This window comes from Phalacrocorax aristotelis, chromosome 6 (assembly GCF_949628215.1).
Source record: "Phalacrocorax aristotelis chromosome 6, bGulAri2.1, whole genome shotgun sequence".
Lineage (NCBI taxonomy): Eukaryota > Metazoa > Chordata > Aves > Suliformes > Phalacrocoracidae > Phalacrocorax > Phalacrocorax aristotelis.
Genome location: NC_134281.1, coordinates 30,152,825 through 30,177,158, shown reverse-complemented (window position 1 = coordinate 30,177,158; position 24,334 = coordinate 30,152,825). Strand labels below are relative to the sequence as shown.

Genomic DNA, 24,334 nt, shown 5'->3' with positions numbered 1-24,334 from the left:
AAGCTGCAGCCCCCTCATTATCTGTGCCAGCCCTCTGAAAACACACAAGAGGTAGCAGGGAGGCAAGAAGGTTTTGCACAGTCTTAATCGCTCTTCCCCAAGAGCCAGGGCAGAGGAGAAGGCAAAAGCATTTCCTGGCTGTCTCATTTTCATTTTGAGCAATTTGGCCTCCAACAGCCTTGGGCAGGAGGCGGGACACAGCCGTGAGGTGCTGAGGGCAAGGCAGGCACTTTCCTACTGTCTAAAATACCTTCTCCTGCAGGGGAGAGTGACCCAGATACGCCAGCACACTTTGTTTTATTCTTGAGCTAGCAGCACTTGCAGGACCTAAATGTTGCTTCTTACCCTGAGCCCAGCTTGGGCAAGGAACCAGCAGTTATTCTCAGTCTAATCAAGTGGGGTGGGTGTGTATATATATTAAAACAAACGAACAAACAAACCCCAAACAACAAAAAGCTCTCCAAATGCCAAATCAGGGATGTATTAATCAGAGATGTACTCATCTCAGACCCCAGCTCTCCTCTCCTGCCTGCCCCAGGGCCACTTTGTCCCAACCAGCATCTTCACCCACTGGTCGCCTGCAGCCACACCTTGGCCGGAGCTGGGGAGACCATCGACACCTCCATTTCCTAGACTTCCCAGAAGGACAAAAAAACTTTTCTACTAGAGGAACAAGCCCTGACTGCACTTCAAGACAAGTTTCTCTTTTGGGAAGAAGCAGGAGGAGGGGTCAGAGGGCAGTTTGTCGTCATGGGATTGACCCTTCCTAAGGCAAGCCTAGGGAGAACCCAGTGTGTCCCGCCGAGCCAAACAGCCTGTCCTGCCTTGAGATCAGTGCCCCTTAGATGATCTCAGTCAAATTTCCAGTACACTTTTGGTTGGTAGAAATATCCCATTAACCCCCCTAATGTTTAATGATTTTAATCTCCAAGCTAATTGCTCTGTTACACTTCCCCCCACCCTTCACCCCGTTAGTCTATAGCTGCATCCAGGCATTGTAGAGGTAAGAAATCTGAAAGGGACTTCCATGCTAAATGTCTTCAGTTGTTGCTGCATATTTGTTTTAATGACTTTTCATAGGCACAAAAAAGCATTGGCCACCAAACACCTGGAAACTCATGGTGGAAGTGGAGGCTATGAAAGACCAAAGAAATGATGCTGCAGCACCTGACCCTCCCATACCCCGGCCCACCCAGGCACCCCACCAGTTTTCAACTCTGAGAGCCATCCAAGTGACGACTAACAAGACTCATGTTATCACCATCTGTTGACCTTGGCTCTTGGCTTCATGGCAGAAAAGTGAAATTAGATGTTTAAAACAAACCAAAAAAAAAGGTTGAAGACTGAGTCATAGTGAGCTGACCTAGAAACAGCAGAGCCTTTTCTGGAGACCCAACAAGACGGGACCTGGCAGGGGACTTGGCCTGTCCCAGGTGACCTGAGCCATAGAGGAATAGCCTATTTGATATCATTGAAATTTAAATTGAAGGCATCCTATTTTTCCCTCTTTTTTCAGAACTGGACTATTGCAAGGGGCGGTTTGTGTGCAAAGGCACACAGGAGCCCAGGAAGAAACCATCCAGGTCCCAGAGCTTGAAGAGAAGCATCTGAGGAAGGGCCTGGCAAAGCAACCCAAGCCAAAGTGCTTTTGCCCCCTGGAACATCCCACCCTACTGTGGTGGAGCAGGTGGGAGCATGCAATGCATATCAGGTGAGCAACATGAAGACAAGTATCGGGAGCTGCTTCTTGAGTTGAAGCTGCCGCCAGCTCCTCCAGGTAGGGACTGGACCTACTTTTCTGTCAGACAGGTGATTAGCACAGTGCTGTCACTCACACCACTTCTAAGGAGAAGCAATATAATTTATTGCCCAGACATCTCCATCCTGGTATCACAGGGAGAGGAAGAATGTGCTCAGCACCTTGCTGGACTTCGCCTGAAGGACAGGCAGCTGAGTCCTGCCAAGGAGGACCACCCTCCACCTGGTATTTGGTGCCCAGAGCTGGTGTCTGGGCATCTTAGAGATCTTGGGGCTGGTGAGGTGAGGGGAAGCATCTAACCCAGTAAAAGCATCTCTTAGCAGATAAAGATGGATGGAGAAGATCACTTCATGTAAAGAAAGACATTTTTTGAGCTCCCTGCCACAGGACAGCACTGAAACACCTTGCTTAGAAGCCCTCAGAGAAGGATTGAGCACCTCTAAGACAAATACCTGTACGGACAGTACTGAAGTGAAAAGTGAGAGGTCATATAACTTTCCCTGGCTGGTGCATTAGCCAGCCACCCTGTAAGTCAGCAAGGCTGTGCACGCTGTAATGTGGTGCATGGTGGAGGGGAGCGAGATTTCCTCTTCCAGCATAGTATTTTCTTCATTCTTTTAGAGATAAATGTGCCAAAATGTGTATTTGCCAGCACTCATTGTAAAATGCCCCTCTGAGCACCAGGATTTATTTAAGTACAAACCAGGGGAGTGAACATCACCGCAGGTGGACTGGGCAGAAAGTGGTTGGTGCAATTTTGGCTGAAATCCATCTCTCCTATAGGGTTTTTGAGGCTAACAGCTCTCCAGCTAGTGTAAAGAGATGTAAATGCACCGTCCGCGGTAAAGCAACATCAACTTGAGGTGCAAATCTGGCCCAGAGCTGGTATTCTATGGCTGTATCTTGGCTATGATGAGAGTCTAAATATCAGGAGCAAAAATAAACTGTTTGGCAAGCAAAGGGGAAGGTGTTCCATACAGTCTGACTGCTCTATTTTGAAATTATTTTTATCACCCTTGGCCCACAGATGTAGTCAAACAGGACAAGGGTAGCAGCAAAAGGTGCCTGGTGAATATTTTCATTATCCTGCCATAGTCTTATTTTGCTTCCACCAGGATGTGGGCAGTATGGCTGAAGTAGGACAGGCACCTCAACAGGCATTCCTGGAGAGGTCCCAGTCCCAATCTCAGCCAGCCACAGGCTGGGAAATTGGTGTCACCCAGTGCCTTTTTTTTTTTTTTTTTAAATAATTGGGGGAAAAAAACCCCAACAGATTTCCACGCTTGTTTTCTGCTGCCCTAATTTCCCTGTGCAAGTGTTCTGTTTGTTTCCATTTCCAAGCCATTGTAGCACATCAAAGGCAGTGCTTTGTACACCCTGGCACGTGCAGTGCTGCTCTTTCAGGCTGATGTGCAGCAGAATCACAACTCCATAAATCCTCTGCTCCCCAGATCGTCACACAACAGAGACAGGGAGCATTTGCCTGGCAGCTCTTTGCTCATCTTGGGTTGCCTCCACATGGGGCTGACCCCCACGCCGTGACTCTGACCCATGGCTTTTCTTTGCTGGCAAAGCATCTGAAGATGCTGACCCCGGCAGGGATCTGTGTTGGCTGAACCAGGACTGTGCAGGCAGAACATGTCCCACCTATGGAGATGCAGAAAGGCTGGGGGGATGCTGTTGACAGCACTGGCAGAGGCAGCTGAGGGAGGACTTCAGCCTCATGGTGAGACCAAAGGATGTCACGTTCCCATTGCCGCAGCCATGTCTCACCTGGCTGTGAGGCTCAGTGAAACCCTCTCTCTTTGCAGATCTATTCCCAAGACCCCCTTTTCCCTGAAAGGAGCATCAATGATGTCTTTACACAAAGCAAAGGTGCCAGAAGCAAAGCTATGCCTTTCAGCATCCCAACCCAGCTCATGAGGCCTCACTGGAAAAGCTGGATTTTCTTTCTTCCCTTGCCAGTAAGCCCTAGCAAAACATGATCTCCTTAGGGAAACTTAAGCTCAATTAGTGGCTGTTAGATTTTTTCGATGAAAGTAGAAACCTTTGTGGAGCAGAGGCTGAGCAAGTACTTCCTTGCCTGGCTCCCCATCCCATGGGGAGCTCCTCTGCGTTTGCCTCCTTCTACTCCAGCTCCAAAACAGATGTATCCCAGTTCATCTCCTCCTGGGGCGAGCCCTGTAGTGGCTCTTGAAAGTACGTATTTTGAAAGACTACATTTTTCTGTTCCCAAAGTATGGATTTAGCAGTTTTCTGCTGGCATGACCAAGCTCAAGCTTACCAAAGGAAACTAGCCGATGCTGGAGAGAAATAAAACATGCTAATGAATTAGGTTGTCTCCTCTAGGCGTGACTGCACAACATCAACACATGTGAGCAATGTTGCTTTGGGGGGGGAATGAGAGCTCTGTCCTGGCCCTGGTTTGTTTTCAAAGCTGTGACGGGCACTGCAGACTTTTCCCAGCTTTCTCCATGCAGGGCACCCCAAAATACCAGCCCTGCATGGCTGGCCAGTGGTGGCACCACAGGAATGCTTGCATTCAGGTGTTTTAAATGCCAAAAAGGACGTGCTTGTCTCAAAGCCCAGAGATGTCCTGGATTTATTGGCATCTTAGGCTGATTTTTCTGTCTTAGACATTGTCAGGTCTTTCTGTAGGTGCTTTGTGCTGTTCCATCTCCCTGGTGCCAAGTGGGGGTTAGGGCTAGGGCTAGAGTTAAGGCTGGGGTTAGGGCTAGAGCTAGGGTTGCCTGTGCTGCACATTCAATGCAGCTGGACTGTTTCTGCTTGCCCCTTGCCCCCCTGCCACAAGTGGTGGGACACAGGCTCAGACCCATCTCTGACACATCTCTGTGCCTTCTTCCTCAGCTTGGGGGACCCCTCACAGTCCCCCTGCCTTGCTGCCAGAAAGGATTTCAGAGGCCAGAGCTTGGAGGAGTCTGTTTTCAGGCACCTGCTGCTCAGATGTACAAAGATCAGCCTAATCATGAGCCACTCCTACCTGTGTGCCCCATCACTGCAGTACCCACCACAAACCCACAGTGGCCTGGCAGGGAAAGCCAAGATGTGAGTCCCCCCCATTACAGCAGTTGGGAGAGACTAAGTGACTTGCCCAGGATCACATGGGAGGTGTGGTCTGCCACTGCTGGGGTTTAGCATTCAGCTAATTGATATCCTTGGCATTGCAAGGGCTGCTATTAAAAAGTATCAGAGAAGACAATGCAGGAGGTACAAGCACCTTAGTGAGCACAAACAGTTTTAAACAGAAGTGGAGCCTCTGTTTCTTTCTTGAATGAGGTTGTAGGACTGGATTTCTCTCTGCTGGGTTTGTTTATAGTCAGTGGAAGTAAGCGAAGGTACATGGCACGTTTTGGGAGGTGGCATTGTCATAGAGACAATGTATTGTCTCACAGACTGTACTAAATACTGCTAAATATTTAAGAGAGCTTATTAATATTTTAAAAGGATCCCTGAGTAGTTATTGATGGAGTTTAATCTGGTGCTTGGGAAAACTCCTCCTCTCTGTGGGTCATAAAGAGGAGATGAGATGCTTGAGATGCAGAAAGCTGGTTATAAAGGCCATGAAAAAAAGAGTCTGTATGGGGTGCAGTGATGGGAACGTGGCACTAACTGATACATAATGGCACTCAAAAGAGCCATGGGTGCTGTGGTCCTGCTGGTGCTGCTCTGTCCTCCTGGCACAGCACACAAGAACCTGCAGTTTTCGCATGTTTCAGGCAAGCGCTGGGAGTGGAGGCGTGACAGTGACTCACCCCCCCACAAGGCTAGGCTGACCAGTTTCACCGTCTGCCACTGCTTTGAACTGGGAGCACTTGGCCAGGCTGGGCAAGTCTTGTCCTCCCAGACCCCTTCTACTTATGAAAGATTTTGGCTGTTTGCTGTGATTTCAGCAGCTTGGCTGTCAGTGGAAGCACCTCTGCAGCATTGCACAGCCTGGCCAGAATTAAATTAAAAAGCTGCTGAGAGGTGAGCACAGATGCTGCAACTGCCCATGTCCAATAAATCACCCAGGGTGTTATAAGTAACATCTGTCCTGGCTCTGCCCCGGGTTGGAGCATTCCTGCTGCCACTCTGCCTGCACTCCCCAAGACCCACCAACACCGTGTGGAGCAAAGCAGGGGCTGAATCAGGCCCTCCCTGTCCATCACATCCTCCTGGAGTCCCATTACGCACCTCTCGCTCCATCGATCTCTCCAGCTAATTACAAATTCAGATTTCAGCCCGGAGATGAAATGGAAACACGAGGCAGCCTTGCAGAGGCCTTGACTTCTTACTCATGTTGCAGATGGCAGAGGCAAAGCCTCTCCTGAGCTCCTGATGAGCCTTGCTAGCTGGGGGGGTGGGGAGCAGAATTTTGCTTCTGGTCATTTGCAGATATATTCGCATTTAAGCAAAAGGGGAAAGGGTGAGCTGTCATTCTGCTCACACATTTCTCCCAGCTCTGTCCCAGGCAGTGATGCTTTCATTAAACTCCTCTACAGTTCAGTCACCTCAACAAAATAAGAAAAAGTGATTCTTGAAATTCAGGATATTAAAACAACATGCCGTAAAAAAAAGCCTCAGCTCCTGCCTCTTCTTCCCTCTTTACTTATAAAACTCCAACCCTTTATCTCAAAATCCTATTTACGTGATGCAGCAGACCTCCGTGCTGCTCCTCTAGAAGGGCTGCGTTGAATAATAAAGAGCAGCCTGCTGGGATTTTTAATTGCTCAAATTTTCTTATGAAGCCATGCAAGGGAGACTTTTACTTCTGATGGCAGATTCCTCTTTCATTGTTTTCCATCAGAAACATTTTTTATCCAGCTGTTGTTTGGGATATAAACTCTCTTCAATAACAGATGCACATAGGCTATAGGGAAAATTTAATTATAATTAGACAAAATGGGTGGGGAATGGAAAACTAGTGGAGATATGCTGAATTTCAAGATTCACCCTGTCTATGAGCTATGTTTTTCTGGGCAAGTCCAGGTCCTGGCACTGTCTGAAATGAAGTGGGTGGGAAACTCAGTGGCCAAACAGGTTTAAACCATCTAAGGTACTGAGGCTCCCTATGAGAAGGCCACATCTGAGACACTACAGATTTTATTTAAACTGCCTATTTGCTGTTAAACACTTGATAGTGAAAAAAAAAAGAAAAAAAAAAAAAAAGAAAAGTTGTAAAAAAGCCAGATGCCTCATTTGAAGTGAAATAACAATATCCCAACCCTTTCCCTGGCAGGTCACCCAATCTGCTTCCTCTGAACCCAGCTCTGAGCATCCCTGCTGCCCCAGCCTCCATGTCACTGGACCTCATGGGCACCGTGCAGCTGGGAGAGGGGAAGAATGTCCTGGACCCTTCCTCTGCAAGGGCAGGGAGATCCCCAGTATAGCTCTGCTAATCAAAGGCTGATGAGCAGAGGTGGAAAGGAGGATGGACATGTGTCAGAAAGGGTGGAGTTTGATAGGTGACCCAGGCCCTGGAGATGAAGCTTTGTGAGGCTGTCTTAGAGCTGGGCAAAAATAAAAATGTGTTTGGTGAGCAAGGGTGTTTCCTTGAAGCCAGAAGTCTGCACATGAAAGCACGGGTTGTGAGGACTTTCAGAACTCTAAAAAGGCCAAAAAGAAAAAAGTCTCAAGTGCCAAAATAGAGAACGTGAGCATTTACAGAGAGGTTTTTTCTTCTACAATTTAAGAAAATTAAATAAAAAGAAAACAGAAAAAAAATCAATATCAGAACACTGCATCTTGATCGACCTGATACCGAATCCCTCCACCAAACCACTCTTCTTTCAGTTTGCAGAAATCAGAATCAGAAATGCAGAACCCTGATTCTCACATATCCACAGGGCAGGACAAGCTCTTTCCCCCACAGAGCTACGAAGAAACTCACTCATCAAAAAATCTCTTCCCTCCAACCCTGGTAGTTTTTTGGCTCCTTTCCAATCCTGAAACACCAGAAGAGAGAACCACACAAAATGTGGAGCTTCTGACCTTGCACGGTGATGCCTTTAATCCCTGTACTCTATCCAAGACCCCCTTCAAAGTGAAACATGTTTTTTGATTGAAAAATACACTTTCTACCTTGCTATGCAGGGCTGCCCTTTGGTTTTCATGCTCTGAACCCCAGGCAGAAGGAGGAGGACACTGTTGTGTTGGGGTTCCCTGAGCTGGGACAAGGTTGGGAAATGATTTAACTGTCAAAGCAAGCACAAGCTCATCAGCTGGAAGAGCGCCAGCACAGGCTTCGGTGCATTAGCATGGCTGCACGGATTAAATTTTGCTTTTGACATTGGTTCATTGGCTTTTGTCCTTTGGGTGGCATCACTTGCACAGGAAGAAAGCCGTAGGCAAGCTGCGGTGAGGCCAAGATGGAGGGAGATGTCCTTTACACAGCAAATCCCATGCCCAGCAGTGCCGTGCTGCTCCGCCTGCCCCCAGCAGTTTGGCACGGAGATGCTGAAGCCTCCATGGGGACATCTCAGAGGCTCCCCTCCTGAGCCAGCTGCAGGAGGCGGGTTAAGCATCTTCCCTGAGCTCAGTGTTTCTCTGAGTGTCAGCGAGAAATTAAAGTGAATTTGTTTGAGTTTGGGTGTCTGCTGGCTGTGCTGGTTGTGGTAAGCAGCTGGGCAACCTGGTGCCGTAAAGTGGTGGGTTTTTTATGTGGCTTTAACACACAGGACTTTGTTCTGAATCTTATTTTTCTCCAATTAAGACTTTTTGCATTGAATCTGTTTTTTCTCCTCTGTGCCTTTTCAGGATATAAATGGGTTTTCGTTTCAGGCTAAAGGCCACCTATGTTCATTCAAGTTTTAGAAACAACCTCTGCCCTCTTCTCTCCTCCTGCCTTTCTTCCCTGACATTAGCATTCTAAACTGTATCTCATAGCCCCATAAAGCTAGAAAATACAATTCAAATTTGTGACTCAGAATATACATATATCTCAAAGCACATCTGATACCACAAATAACTCAGAGTGTTTTCAAGGCTATGTGGGTGTTTGTCTCGATCCCTTGGTATGGATGGCTGTACAGCACTGTATCTCACCTACTTTTTTATTATATGTTATATATCTTATGTTCATTATTAATTTATATGTATGGTATTCACTTTATATAAACAGACATGAATCAACTTTGTTTGGTGAGCCCTAGTGACCCAGCCTTGTAAGTGGCAGAGGACGGAGAGCGCCCTGTTGCAGCAAGCTGAGCTCCACACAGACACAAGGGTCAGCGGTGTGCTGCAGCTGCAGATCTGGGGTTGTAACAAGAATCCCAGCTTTGTGGAAACGCAAGGATAATGATGATACTGAGTCTTAAATTCACATGACTGGTGGAAAAAATAACCTAGTGGGAACCTTTCCCTGACCAGAAAAGACTTCCAAATAACTAACCCATCCCCTATTCAGGCAAAAATCCTACAGGAAAAGGATGGATTTTGGACTGAATAAAACATGGTAAGATCCAGACTGAGAAAAATTATGATTGGCATACAATGGTATGTATGCAGTGCCATACCAGTGCAAATCTTATACTTCCTTTTGGCTTAATTAGTGCCATGTGTTAAATAGGTAAATTGTATTTCTCAATGTTAAGCAAAAACCCCTCATATCAGGCTCACAAAGCCCAAATATTTGTCTGAAAGATGAAGACAATATTTTTGCACAAATTCAGCTGTTTGAAATGCAACATTTACAGGATGGAGTACTGTTTTGGTTGGACTTGTATAGTACAGAGCTAAATGAATAACACAGATTTCGGTTGAGATTCCCATGGCTTCACATGATTATTCTTTTAGACCTGGGGGGAAGTGTTCCTCAAATGAAAACAAATAGGGATTCAGAAACTAAATTCTGTGTCCTTTCCTCATGGAATACTAATTTGTCCCTATCAAGTATCTCAACACTTATATTCCATGATCTCTACAGGACATGTGCATAGAAAATTTCCACACCAAACCATCCTCTTTGAGCTGAAACATGTCTTTGTGAAAGATGTCTAAGTCTTCATTTACAGCCTTCAGGTGATGGAGAATCCATCAGGTACCCAAACACTTTTTCCTGCTGCTTGATTACCTTCTCACAAAACCACACACCGTATTTGTAGTTCAAAGTTGTGTGGTATCCAAACCTGCTCCTGGCATCTCACCAGTCCTTATTCTGCTGAATAAAGGAGCCCCCTTCCATCATATATCACATACCCTTCCCCCAAGCAGATACTTAAAGGCCATGATCAAGTTGCTCCTTAACATCTTTAAGGATGGATCTAGACTAAGCCTCTTCAGACTCTTGCCACAAAGCCTGGTTTCCAGAGCTAAAGTAATTCTTGTTACTGTTCCTTCAAGAAGGGTTTTGCTAATGCTGTACATGAAAATTATACAACCTCCTTCTTCTGCTTGATATTCCCCTGCTTGTATCTACGAGGATTGCATTTGCTGCTTTATTTACAGCATTACACAAAGTTTGTATTCAGCGGGCTGCGTACAATCACTCCTCAGTCCTTGACACAGCCACTGTTTGGCAGAAGACATTTGCCTGTTGTTTATGTTTGATGTGCGTTCCTGCTTGCTGGACGTATGACTTTGCATTTGACTTCACTGTTTGAACAAGCCCTTTTTATCAAACAATCTGAGTTGGGAAGCACAACTGACTTGTTACCACCATTAATTGCTATTCTACCCATTTGGGGTCATTGGTACTTTTTACTGGCGGGTTTATATATTTTCTTCCAGGTCATTGATAAAGATACCGAAGAGTACTGAGCAAAGAAACATACCTCAATGGGAGTCTACTAAAAATACCCACTGCACACCAATATCTCACTGATCCTTATTTTCTAAATTTTATATTTCTAAATTATATCTTATTATATCTTATTATATCTAAATTATATCTAAATTATATCTTATATCTTGTTAGTGGTTTTTAGTCCACTGAATATGGGCCACATTGATATCTTTAGTATTACTTTTCTTAATCAAAATATCATCTAGGACTAAATAATGTGGAGTACAGAAATCTGTTTTATCGATAGTCACGTCTATCAACCAAGACCCTGTAACTACCTTTAATTATTGTTCTTATTTTTAAATAGTTCCTCTTGTTTTTAGCAATTGTTTTTAGCTTAGACAATAGGAATTTTTTAAGTTTCAGGTATATTGGTGCCCAGGACTACATTTTGTTGGCACTTATGAAATGGAATAGCAATGTGATCATTTGCATCTAGAAAACCATAATTTTCTAGCCTGCTGTCCCACTCATTACGATCTACAAAAACAAGGTCTGATGCAGAAATACCCCAAGCTGTTTTCAATTATTTTTGCACTTAGAAACTTATGTACAGCTTTTAGAAACCCCAGGGATGCTTCTCCAGCTGTAGCATGAGACCTTCGGCATCTGCTCCCAGACTCAAATCTCTTATCAGACATCAAGGATGGTTCCTCTCTCTGCACTCCAAGAAGGGATATTAAAGGAGCTGATCTTTCTACTCCCATTTTTCCAGTGGTCTGCAGTGGACACTTCACCCTCACAGGAGTCCTCCCCACCCCAGGTAAGTCATTGTTTGTATAGAGATCTCCAGGCATTTCAAGCTTTACCCGAACCGTCAGTATTTATGGCATGTCAGACTGCCTTTGACAGAGACTGCCCTTCCTCTATCCCTTCCTCCCTCCCTCCCTCTTGTCTTGCCTGAACAGGCTGTAGCAGTGATTCTAGCATCCCCATCATTTGGATCATCTCACAGATGCTCAGTAATAGCAATCATCTCACACAAACATTTCTGATTCCTTCGACCTAGTATCAGTCTAATGGTTGGGCATTCTAATATTTCAATTAACTGACTATATTTTTGTTCACTTCTGCCATACCTGGCTTTAGCCGCTTGGCCCAGTTCCTCCCTCCTTCCCCGGTCAGAGAGGATATAAAAGTGCTGCAGCGACCGCAGACTCGCAGACCCAACGGGCAAGCAGCATCTTGCAAACACTGCTGGGAGCCTTTGCCAGCACCGACCCCGGGGGTTTTGTGGGGGTGGGAGTGTGACAAGGTGAGTGTAGACGGGGGGAGACCCTATTATCTTAAGGGAAGCATAACCTAAGGCTGGATGAGAGCGGAAGGCTCTCGGTATGGCATGGGGCCGAGGCCCGGGTCCGCCTCCGCCCGCGGCGGTTTCAGCACCGCCGGCCTCGGACAGCGCCCGGCTGGGGCGGCCCCGCGGCTCCCGCCCCCCCTCTCCCTCCCCCGCCCTCTGCGGCTCCGGGCGCGGGGCTGAACCCCCCAAAACACCCCGTCAAAACATCCCCCACACCTCGGGGTGCACCCCCAACACACACCCCCTCCCTTCTCCTCCTCCCCGCCCCGCTGCCGGGGGTCCCGGCGGGACTGACCGAACATCTGGATGTGCCCCTTGGTGATGGGGTTGAAGCTGCCGCAGGCCAGGAGGATAACGTGGGTCTTGGTGGTCTCCGTCATGGTGCCGGCGCGGCCCTGCCCGGCCCTGCCCAGCCCTGCCCCAGCCGCTTTTTGTGTCTCGGTGCGGCTGCGGCGGCGGGAGGGAGGGAGGGGGGAGGGAAGGAGGGAGCGGGGCCGGGGCGGGAGCAGGGGCGGTGCCGCGGCTGCGGGAGCGGGGCCAGGGCCGGGGCCGGCACCGCCCCCCCCTCCCCCGCCACGCAGGAGCTGGGGCACGTACACACACCCCCGGCCCCGGGCACGGGCCGGGGCCGGGCAGGCTTGCAGAGGCAGCCGGCAGAGCGCAGGCACCGGGTATGGCACAAGGACACAGGCAGGCAGGCGGTGCACCCCCCGCCCGGGAGCTGGGGGCTGCGGTCAGAAACCCCGGTACATACACACACAGATAGATAGATATATATGTATACACTTACACGTGTGCACGCGGACACGCACCCACATGCACACATCCATCTCTACAGGCACAAATATGTGCATGCACATTTGTAGAGACACACGCCCACCCCCATACATGCACATACCCCCTGTATATGCATCCATCCACATGCACCCCCCTGTATAGTCACATGCACACATGCATGCACACATGCATGCACATGTACACACACACACAAATGTATCTCCTTCCCCCATGAGAGGACTGGGGAGAGGTGGCAGATGCCTACACGCACATACGACGTGCACACACGCGGTATCTGTGTCCCGTGTGTCGTGTCCCCCCCCCAAGCAGAGGTGACACATTGGCACCCCCAGGGCTGAGGAGACATAACACACGCCCACCCGCACACACAACTCAGTGTTTGAGAGCAACCACGCTTTGCATGTCCCCCCTAGTCCTGCTCAGATGACCACAGAGACCCCCAGCCCCAGTGCCCACAGCTCCAGCCCAGGACCCACGTGGGCCTCCCAGCTGGGGGAGGGCTTCAGCTTCACCCAACAACTCCATTTCACTATTTGAAGGAAGTGAAGATCACGTAGATGCTGCTGGTGTGCCAAAACCCAGTCTTTACAGCAAGGTAAACCAGTACCAGACTGACTAATTGTCATCATTTCTCATTTGTATGATTACAGCATTGCTGTTCTTCGCTAAAGAAGCTCCTCTCCCCAAGAAAGGGCCAGAAGAGCCCTCTCTGCTCACACCCATTGCAGGCAGAGCTGCAGGCAGCTGCCTTCAGCTACCTCCCAAAGGCAGTCTCTGTCCTGTTGCTTCTTTCCATCTCCTGCACACAGCCTCCCAGTGGGGACTTATTGGCCACCAACAGGTTTCCCTTTCTCTTCCTTCACCTGTGCTCCTCCCTCTGTTCTTAAGAGGTACCGACTGCAGGGCTTTGCAACCAGTCATCTCCCCTCTGCCTTCCTGGGGCTGTGGCTTTCAGTCCTGCCCGCAGTAGCAGGGTGCATTTCTCGCCCTCCTGCTGAGATGAATTATATTCAGTCCTTTGCTGAAAACTTTTGCTCTGCTAGCTCAGCTGGGTGCTGGGATGCTTGTCAGTCCTATCACCGAGTGATACCAAGGAGTAAGACCCCTGGGGAACAAACTTAAGAAGATACGGCCCTTGTGGCCCAGAAGGCCAATGGTGTCCTGGGCTGCATTAAAAGGAGTGTGGCCAGCAGGTCGAGGGAGGTTATCCTCCCCCTCTACTCCACCCTAGTAAGGCCACATCTGGAGTACTGTGTCCAGTTCTGGGCTCCCCAGTTTAAGAAGGACAGGGAACTGCTTGAGCAAGTCCAAGGGAGAGCTACCAAGATGATCAGGGAGCTGGAGCATCTCCCTTACGAGGAAAGGCTGAGAGACCAGGGTTTGTTCAGCCCGGAAAAAAAAAGAGTGAGGGGGGATCTCATCAATACTTATAAATATCTAAAGGGTGGGTGTCAAGAGGATGGGACTGGACTCTTTTCAGTGGTGCCCAACGACAGGACATGGGGCAATGGGCACAAGTTGGAACACAGGAAGTTCTACTTAAATATGAGAAAAAAACTTCTTTCCTGTGAGGGTGACAGAGCAGCGGAGCAGGCTGCCCAGAGAGGTTGTGGAGTCTCCCCTTCCCTGGAGATATTAAAAACCCACCTGGACCCCCTGCTCTAGGTGTGCCTGCTCAAGCAGGTGGCGTTGGACAAGATGATCTCCAGAGGTCCCTTCCAACCCCTACCATTCTGTGATTCTGTGATATTGAGTCAATTTGCTCAGAGAACCCTGAAATCCTTGTTGTGGAGGCCCTGGCTGCAGTCATACCCTTGGAAGCATGCACTGCTAGCAAGTGGCAGTCTCTCTCACTGCATAGGGGTGCAGTAACACCACCCAGGGTTACATTTTTATGCTGATTTTTAATTCAGACTAAGCTGGCACTGAGGGAGAGGGATGCTGAGACATCCAGTGTGCTCTGCCCTTTGCTCCCTGCCTCTCCCCTTTGCCTGCGCCCAGATCCCCAGGGAGATGTGGAATATATCAATGGGGTGCTCCTCTTTGGGGATGAGCTGGCTCAAAACCCATTGGTGTTTGAGAGCTCACAGGCCCCTTTGTATAGACTTTGCAGGTTGAAGGCTGCAGGATAGCTATCAGAACGGAAGCAGGCAGACCTGCCAGAATTTAAACAAACCATTAAAGCCCCCACCCATACAGAACATGCAGCATGGAAAGCAGAAAGCAGTTTACATGCATTAGCCAGAGGTTCTTACAGCCAGGAAAAAAAAAATATTTTAAAAACTCACTAGGAAAATATGCTTAAATAGGAGAAAAAAAAATGGTGTTAGAGGTGTAAATGTCTGTCTACAGGCAAAAATCCTCAAGGGAATCCTGTTTTCTCACCAGTGGAAATCCAGGTGGGGAGCTTGCTGCTGCAAATACCAAACGATTTGGGTTCTCAGAGGTTTGCTCTCGGTGTTAGTCTCAAAGCCAAACAAACCCCATGACAACAGGCTGATAGGCGACACAGACATGGCAGGTTGGCTGCAGGATGGGCTGAGCTGGGGGATGAAGTGGGATCAAGAACAGCAGCCCAACCACCGCCCTGCCGGGGTGGTAGAGGTTCTGCCCCCACAGCGGTCTCCCCTGACCCCTGGCAAAAACTAGATTTGTGGCAGTGTGACCTGGGTGCAAGTCCAAATAAGGTCAGCCATCACATTAGATGTGCACAGTGGCCCCTAATCCATGGAAAGGTCTAATGGTGTCCTAAAAACATTGGTGTCACATTTGCTTGCTTGGCTCAGAAAGGCCAGGGTAAGCAGATCCATCTCTTTCCATCAACTCCAGGGGGAAATGGCAATAAATAAATGAATGGAAAATGTCAAGACAGGAAAGGTACAGTGCATTTTTATGTTCTCTCAGAAAGTCGTGCTCTACCTTCTTACTAGCTCTGTATGGATATTTGATGATTCAATGGAATGAGATTTTGGGGGGTGCGTTGGGTTTTTTTTTGTGCTGCTTCTGCAAGCTTGCCCCAAAAGGGAGAGATTTGCTGCTTTAGTAAAGATTGTGGCTCTCCACAGTTTAACACTGGTGCTGTGCTCAGTATAACTCTGCCTTTAAAACCACAGGCTTTAATAAGCATTTATAAGCAGAGAAAGAGGACATTCTTCAAGACTCTCTCAGTCACACATGTGTGCTGACCGACTGGTCCTCTGTGTGCAGGTATCTCTGTTTTCACGAAACTTGTTCTCCAATTTTGTTAAAAATTAGCCAACCATTTCAAAAGCTGGAGTCTAACACACTGAGGGACAGAAACTTCTTTTCTTTTGGAAGCCAGGGAGACCTGAATTGCTGTGGTTTTACTGCTGAACTATGAGATGTTTCTGGATAAGCTGGTTTCTATGCTGGCGTGGTGGGGATAACGGTGCTCGTTTTCCATTGTGGCTGCTCCAGTGTCTCTGCCAGATGGAGCAAGCATTGCTCTTTTAAAGCAATGGAGCAAGCTACAAGATGCCACAGCTCCTGCACAAGAGCCAACATTGGGGTCTTCTCAGCTCAGCCATCTCCCAGGGTGATGGGTTCAGGGGTCCTTGGCTCACCCCGCTGTATGTCAGCGCAGGGTTCGGATGGGAATGGCATTGCAACACTACTGGTTCAGCTCAAGGCCAGAGCTGCAAAAGGGCTTGTCAATAGGGAACAAGGTGCTTCACTCGTCCACCTAAGATGGTGTCCTACCCCCTTCCCTTGGGGTGGTACAACTCTGCACTGTTATGAAATGTGGGGATTTGCCCTTTACAAGAAGATTCCTTCACTGACTCCTTTCATGCAGAAGAGCCTAAAGCTGAGGTGGGACACTTGAAAACAAATGTTTTGTTAATCCTAACCCCATTCCCCACTAATTTTTCACAGAAAATTTTGCAGGCAGGCATCTTTTTCCCTTCAGCCTTCTGTAGGTTGCACCACCTGCAGCCGTTAGAGCATCAGGTGCTGCTGTTGCGGGAGAAAGCACAAATGGAGAAAACAGTGTGTGGCTGAGCTCTCCTGCTGCCTAGTGATCCCCGCTGCAACCCACCAGACCCATCAGCTCCTGGTGTACACGGCCGAATCTCTCTGCCTGCTCCATGCTGGGGTTTAACCTTAAACACCAGGTAGCAAAATGTTAAGGTGGCCTGTCTAGATGTGGGTTATGCAATGCCTGGCCGTGGTGGGGATAAGGCCTGGCCAGCGCTGCCTGTACCTCTTCCTTTGCTTTCCTGCCGCGTGCTGGGGTGGGTAAGTGATGTGGTAAATCAGCTGTCACTTAGCAACGCTGAGAGCAGCGGCAGGTTTTGGTGCGGGACTGGTGCCTGCCAGGCTGTGCAGTGGATCGGCCAGCCCGAGGCACAGCCCACCGAGATGTGCACCCAGAGCAAAGCGCCTGGTAGCGACTGGGGTGGAGAAGGAGCTGCATGCACAGGGAGACGTTCCTCACTTCCAACACAGACTGTGTGTGCAGAAGGATGCTATTTCACCCTTTTCCCCACAATGTTTTCCAACCCAGCCTTGATTTTCTTTTCCTTGCTGCTTTCCCTGAACATGTGGGTGCAAATTTCCCACTGGTGAAGACAACAGCCCCAGCTGCAGGAGCTAGATGCTCCCTGCCAGCCCTCGCTGTGTTTGCCATGCAGCACTGGAGTGCCCCAAGACTCCCAGCTGATTTGGGCTCCAACCCAGACCATCGTGGGAAGCAGCCATCTGCCATCTGCAGAGCTGGCACAGCAGGACAGACAGAGGGCAGAAGGGTGATTAGCTTGGTTTTATTCTCTGAGGAAGAAAATAGTGTGGAAAAATGCAGCAACTTGCCTAGCCTGACACAGGGAGCTTGTAGCAGCACTGCAAAATCACTGCCTGCAGGACTTGAGAAGTGAGGCTAGACCTGTTAAGCACACCTGAAACACCACCTGTGGTTCGCACCAAGGGTATTTCTGTATGCAGATCTGTCCAGCTCTTTGCCATGCGGACAGTCAGGCCCCATGAGCAGTGGGGCTGTGCAGAAGAAAGCAGGAAGATCGTGCCTGTGTTCACTGGGGCGAGGTATGGGAGCTCCTTGGTCCTCCCGCCGCTGTCTTTCACCTTGTATCTCCCCTTGGGCTCTGGAGGAGGAAGGAAAATGTTCCAGCTTAAGGCTTTTAAACTGACAGCTTGCAAACTCTTTAAAACAACTCAAATCTATTGGAGAAAACGGCAATTCCTGCCAGAGGGGGGGGCAGCAGGAGAATGCTGCTCTGCAAGGACAGGCAAGCAGAGCGCCAACCTTAAAATCATCTCCCAGGAAGAGGATGGAGGCCCTGAGGAGGTTCCTCATGTCCTTCCTGGCTCCCTTCCCCTTGGGCTCATCCCAGATGAGACCTGCCATATGGGAACTGACCCTGAGTTTGGTCACCCTTTCACTGCTCCCCCCTTACTCTGCTGCTGGACCCAGCAGGCACGTATCAGATCGAGTCCTTTGGCCGTGTTACCTGCAGCTGAGTGATTGCAAGGTCCAGCTGAGGAGTTAGAGGGGCTTAAACCAGTCATGAACCCACCACATCACAATTCAGAGCCTTTGTTGTCTAGAGCTAACAAGGGGGTTCATTTCTGCTCCCCACATGCTGGACTGGACTGGCAGATTGGTCAGACTGGACCAGCCAAGATGAACCAGTTGATCATGGAGCAACCGCATGGGCAGTAAGTAGAAGCCCACAGGCAAGGCTCAGGGGTTGCTGTTATGGCATAAGCCTGATTGAGCTGGAGGGAGTTGATGAACCTGTGCTGACCAGGTCTGAGGCCACATGGTATGGGTCAGCCTGGCCCAAAGGGAGACACCTTCCATTTCTGATGACCCAAGGTAGGAGCAGACATTCAAACAAGGAAGGAGTGAGCAGGGCTTTTCAGCTGATGAAAGAGATGACTTATAACTGAGGTCAGAAAATTCATGAGGATCCTGGGGAGCGTGGCCAGGCTGCTTATGGCTGCCTCTCCCAGCCCCAGAGGCTGTTTCAGGGCATGGTTCATCATGTCCTGGAAGAAACTGCCAAAGGGCACTGTGGGATGAAGCTCCCATGGGCTCTTAGGGACGTGCTGAGGTTGTGGACCTAACACCATGGTGTGGTGGCCTCTGCAAACCATACCCAGGTGCCGTGCAGCATTTCTAGGACACTGGACTGACTTTTCAAGATATTTCCTTAGGAAGGTCAGCTTGGTAAAAGATTTCTCTCTCTCTCCCTTATTCAGCAGCTGAGCATTGGCCACAGATGCAATTAGCTCCACAGGCATTTTAATGTCTCTAATTCTGTCTGAGGTTACAGCCCAGCTGTGCAGGATGGATCGATCTGCGCAGTCATGATCTGAGCTGGGTTATGCAGGATGGGGACGTGAGGCAGAGGCACATGGCGTGGCTCCCCAGGAACGGCTGCTTTCTCTTTCCCTTCCAAGAGTGATGTAGCTTTCATTTAGTATGAAAGGGTACTCCTTTCCAGAATGTGCCACACTTACTCTCAAAGAATTAAAAGTAAATACATTAGATACTTCATTAATTATGATTAAAAGGAATTTCTTTGAGAGATGCAACCTATTTTACTATTTTTTTCTTTGTGCTGGGTGATATTTTCAAGGGAACAATGAAGACTTGATAAACCTCTATATAGTCAAAATTCCTGAAGTTTTGCCTAAAGGCTATATTTGGAGAAATGAGGTTACAATTAGGATAAGTTGAGGCTTTCGTCACTAACAATTAAAATCTAAGTAGTATAATCAGAGATGACAACAAATACATTTAATCACAGTAATATAATTACTGAGAGGGACAAATACAGGGCAAAATTAAGACTGTTTAGTATCTTCATACTTTGTTTCTTCCTTCAAGTTCTTCAATTGCTTTTGAGTGCTAATTTCCCACATCTGCACATTCAGATTGAAATAATCACCAAACCTGCATAGGATCTGGCATTTTATCATTCAGTTGTTGAACTGTACTCTCATCTTTCCTTGATCCCAGGTTTTCACCCTAAGAGGCAGGAAAGTGGGATGTCTCAAAGACTTAAAAGCCAAGGTTTGGCACCAAGACAGAGGGCTGTCCGGCAGCCATGTCCATATGTGAAAACAGGGAGAGTTTACGCATACAAAAGGGAGACCTTGGACTCTGCAACACTCGCAGGATATTCCTGGACAACTAAAGGTGTTAGTGTTAATGAAGAAGGATGGGAGCAGGCTCTGATTTGGTCCACCTCTCCATTCTTGTCCTAAATAACCTTGAGGAAATTTCTTCTGCTGCTCTGACTATCTGTCAAGTGGGGATGGTCACTCACTCTCCTCTTGGAGCAGGCTGGATCAGTGTTTTGAGGATAAATGTGTCAAAGGTCTGTGAAATGCTGAGCTCCTATGGTAACAGGCTGCCAGAAGTTGTAAAACAGAGTCACAATTGGGGTTATGAGACTTTCCCCCACGGAGAGCAGAGCAGCTTTGCTCCTGGGCATTTTGGCTGCATTGCTGGCAGAGGGCCAGGGTTATTCACTGGGTTCATAGGGCCTCTGGTCTGCTGTCCTCATCTGGGGATCGAATCCTTCCCAATGCTCTGTAATTAATAGAATGGTAGGCCACTGTTATTGACCCATTAATGATAAAAATGGTAATATGCATTGATTTCTACAAGAAATCTGCTTCTTTGAAGACACAACTTTCATCACAAATCTCTTGGAACAAAAGTAAGGGGAGACTGACTTGTGGCTCCCCCTTAAATGGAAGGAAATTAGCCCCCTTGCTGTGTGCACCAAAAGGTTTGGCGTAGAATTTCATAAGAAACAGAGCAGAGCAATCAGCAGCAATGCCAAATCCTCAGAAATGCCATGTGGGAGAAACTGAGGTCAAATCTGGAGGCGTGTGGATGCAGAACAGCTCTCCAAGAGGCGAGAAGAGTGGGCCGGGGAGAGAAACTCATGGACACATTGTCCTGATGGACAGATCTGTTCCAACAGTGCAGAAACTTGTAGGGAAGCGAAAGACTCCATAATCCAGAGGAAAAGCCATGAAAAAATGAGAAAAATCTGTGCAGGGTCTGACATCCTTTGCTTTTGTGGCTGGAAGATATTCAAGAGGAGCAAGAAAAGATGAAGGGAAGCTTTATGGCTGCACAGGTTGCCCTGACAGGCTACAGCTTCCCTTGTAGAGCTGCCCCAATGTATGGCTCCACTTTGCAATTTATGTTGTCATTAAATGGGTTAAATAACACCAGCAACAATACCCAACAAATTCCCTTGAAAATACCCGGGGCTGCCTATTCCCCACTGCCCAAGACTCAGAAGTCCGTTCTGTCCCATGTGAGCCTCTTAGGTCTTTTAGGGTGGCTCTGGAGGTGGATTGGACTCAATACAAGACAAGCTGCTGAGTCAATGCTGCCTGCTCCTTGTTTCTACCTGACATGGCATGAGCATGATGCCTCAAGGGAGTGCTTTGTGGCCTCCTGGATGAGACATGTGTTTGTTGGTGAAAGAGATACTGCAGAAAGCCAGAACATGCCACCCCCTTCCTGGCCAAAATGTCCAAAATCAGGCTTCTGCCTTCGAATTTCCCCTCTCTCATCCACATGCAAATGCAGAGGTCAGGGCAAGTCAGCCCTGGAAACCCCTGTTTGCAAAGATCCAACCTGCCAAGCTCATAAGTGCACTCACAGTTGCAGAGAACAACAGCCTGCGGTCCCGAGCCTTTGTCTAAGGTCCAGCACAGTGCTAAAGTGGACTGAAAAATAAAGAACCATCTTTTATTTTAAGCAATAACATTGCTGCCAGGGGGGCATGAAGCAGAGGATGTGCCAGAGTGCTCTACGCAGTTTGGTGGCTACTCTACAGTTAGGCTGTATGATATCGTTCTGCCTGGGAGGAACCCTCTGGCAGGGGATCCTCTCTGGCAAAAAAAGCAGAAAAAGGTGGAAAAGCAACAGTTTGTTTGGCCAAGGCTAAAGAAGGGAGGGGGAGTCCCTGGAACAGCTCCTGGGAGAAGAGTGATGAAGAAAACTGACAGGAAAATCCCAGGTCAACTCCTTGGGAAGCAGGGAGGCTCACAGGGAGTCTCTGTTCGTGTAAGGTTTGGCTTTTACTGCTTAAGCCAATGTAAGCCACTCTCACAGCACCACTCTGCTGCTGTGGGCTACTGCAAACTTGGGACTGGTGAAGGACCTGGCTGCAAAGAGGGGGTAGAAGTGAGGGGCTGGTGGAAGGGGAAACAACACCAGCTTCAGGTGCTTCTGCTTTCAAAAAGTGGCTTATTCAGCACCTCCCTAAGGAGAAGGAATGGATGGAAAAATACATGAAAACTAGAGGTAAGCTCAAGGTAGCTGCACAGAGGTACCTGCTGCCTGGTGGGTCTCCTCCAAGTTGCAGGGTGCCCTAAGCATGCCGACTCAGGAGCCAGGGGATGAGGCTCCGGAACACACTAGAAATGTGAAGGGGATGGAGAGAGTCCTGGACAATGTCTCCCGAGAGATGCAGATTAGAAGAGCTGCTCTTGCGAGTTGATACAAGATATACAATCTCATAGAGTCCATGTGGCAGCTGTGCAGACTTAACCTGTCTGTTTTAGCCCAAGACAGGCTCCTGACAGGCAGAAGCAGCCCCAGTTTGCCCAGCACTGAACCAGTTTGTTCCTGCTTTGCAGCTTAGAGCCTACAGGAATGGAAGCAGAGCCCTGAGCCCTGCTGTGGTTGCTGCCCAAGGCACGGCGCAGGATTCAATGGGAGGTTTGGCAGCATGGCTCGCTCCCCAGCCCTGATTGCACTGAAACCAGGAAACTGATTTCTGCAGCCTTGAAAGGCTTCTGTTTAAACTTGTGGGGACATGAAAATAATTTCCCTAAACATGTTCTTGGTTCAACCTGAAAAAAATGCAAGGGATTTATTTTCAAAACACAAGCTTTCATTTTGTCCTTGGGGTCACTTACATGCTCAAATAACACAATTTGCATTATCCAGCCTCCTCAGTGCTCATCTGATCCCAAATTGTGGTCTGCCTCATTTCCTCAGGCTGGCCCATGTGCTCTGCTCCAATGGCCACTGAACTCGGAGGGAATTTTGCTGCATAAGACAAGTCACCAAACTAGCACAGGAGGCAGTCCCACATGTCCCAGCTCCACATCAAGACCTGCTGGCCACAGTGCTGACTCTGGGGCCATGGGCTGCCTCCCCGGTGCAGGGCCCACCTCATGCCTGAGCTTGCTGCCTCCCAGCAGGGAATGGAACGCAAGATGAGGGCTGTTTGGGACACTTTGGGGTGACCTTCAGGGCCAGACATCTGAGCAACTGAACGCTGGGTATCCTTGGGTATGGGCAGGCAAGGAGGAAGGGAACAGGCAACCTGGTTTGTGGGGAAGTCCAGGCCCACCAGCGTTGCTCCTGCTTAAAACCTTTTCTGTCAGGAGAGTGAAGCAGCTGCCGCCGCCCTGGCACAGGGGGACAGGGGCTCCCCCACAGCGCCGTGGGCCACCACCGCTCAGCAAGCCGGCCCTCCCGCCTCCCCAAGCTCCGCGGAGGGGAGTCTGACAGAACGAGGTGCCGTTACGAGGGGTGCGGGGCAGGAGAGGCAGTTTAAGCCGGGGCTGCAGGCCCAGGCCCAGGCCCAGGCCCTGGCCCCTGCAGGGTGGAAGGCGCCGCGGTTGCCGTGACGACGCCCCGCTGCCCCCTCGGTTGCTATGGCAGCGGGCGAGCCAATCGGCGGGCGCCGCCACGGGTCGGCGGGAGGAGGGGGAAAGCGCGGGGGAAGGGTTTACCGGTAGCGCCGCCGGAAGTGCCGGCGGGGGCGGAGGCGGGCCCGGAAGCGCTGCCGGCGCGGCGCGAGGGTCAGGGCGCCTCAGAGGGGGCGGCGGGAGAGAGACCGGGCGAGCGGCGGCGGCGGCGGCGGCTGCCGGTGCCGCTGGGAGCGGCGGGGCCGGGGCCGGCGGGGCGCGGTCGGTCTCTGCCCGGGCGGAGCGGAGAGCGGGGACACTCCCGCCCCTTCCTTCCTTCCTGCCGCCCCTCCCCCGCGGCGGCAGGCCCTGCACGGGAAGATGGCGGCGGCGGCGGCCGCAGGCGGCAGCGGCAGCAGCAGCAGCGGCGGCGGCGCGGGGGCGGCGGCGGTGGCGGGCCGGCCCGGGCTGTGAGACCCGCGGCGGGACGGGGCGGCGAGCGGCGGAGGATGAGCCTGCTGTGTGCGCAGTACCTCCGGTGAGAGCCCGCCGGGAAGCGGGGTGTGGGGGGGAGGTCGCCGCCTGCCCTGAGGGGAGGCCGCAGCTCTGCGGCCCGGGAGGCGGCGGGAGAGAGAGGGGGAGCGGGTCCTCTCAGGCGCGGGGAGTCCCCACAGCGGCGGCGAGGGGCTGTGACCCGGGGACGTGACCGGGGGTTGGGGGGTACTTGGCCGCCGCGTTACCGAGTCCCGCACCGCTGGCGGGGAGCTGGGAGCGAGCTCCGCGCCCGCAGGCGGGCGTCCCGGGCCGCCGTTTAACTGAGGACGGCCCGGGCTCCCTAGCAAGGTCAAGCTGGTGCCCTGGAGCCGCGGGGAGGGCACGGGAGCCCCTCGGCTTCCCCGCCGGGACTCTCCAGCCCCTTTCAAATAGGTGCCATGATAACCCGCCGCTGCAGAGCGACTGCGAAGTTTGACCCTGTCGGTGAAGGGAAACCCGCGGCCGCAGCCTCGTGAGGTGCTCTGGGAGAACGGCAGTAGCAGGAGTT

The 24,334-nt window shown here is 50.1% G+C and overlaps 2 protein-coding genes across 5 annotated transcripts in view; one reads left to right on the top strand and one right to left on the bottom strand.

The window, feature by feature from the left end:
* Positions 1–12,306, bottom strand: part of NMNAT2 (nicotinamide nucleotide adenylyltransferase 2) — a 31,406-nt gene extending 19,100 nt beyond the window's left edge. The window contains exon 1 of the mRNA XM_075096808.1: positions 12,137–12,306. Within this exon, the coding sequence (XP_074952909.1) occupies positions 12,137–12,221 (85 nt within the window). The 5' untranslated portion in view covers positions 12,222–12,306. The remainder of the gene's footprint in view (positions 1–12,136) is intronic.
* Positions 12,307–23,425: 11,119 nt separating this feature from the next.
* Positions 23,426–24,334, top strand: part of SMG7 (SMG7 nonsense mediated mRNA decay factor) — a 52,282-nt gene continuing 51,373 nt past the window's right edge. For 3 of the 4 annotated variants that reach the window (XM_075096788.1, XM_075096791.1, XM_075096789.1), the window contains exon 1: positions 23,663–23,830. In XM_075096788.1, coding sequence (XP_074952889.1) covers positions 23,802–23,830 — 29 coding nt within the window. In that variant the 5' untranslated portion in view covers positions 23,663–23,801. Of the gene's footprint in view, positions 23,831–24,334 lie in introns of all 4 variants that reach the window. The other variant, XM_075096790.1, reaches the window with a different exon arrangement.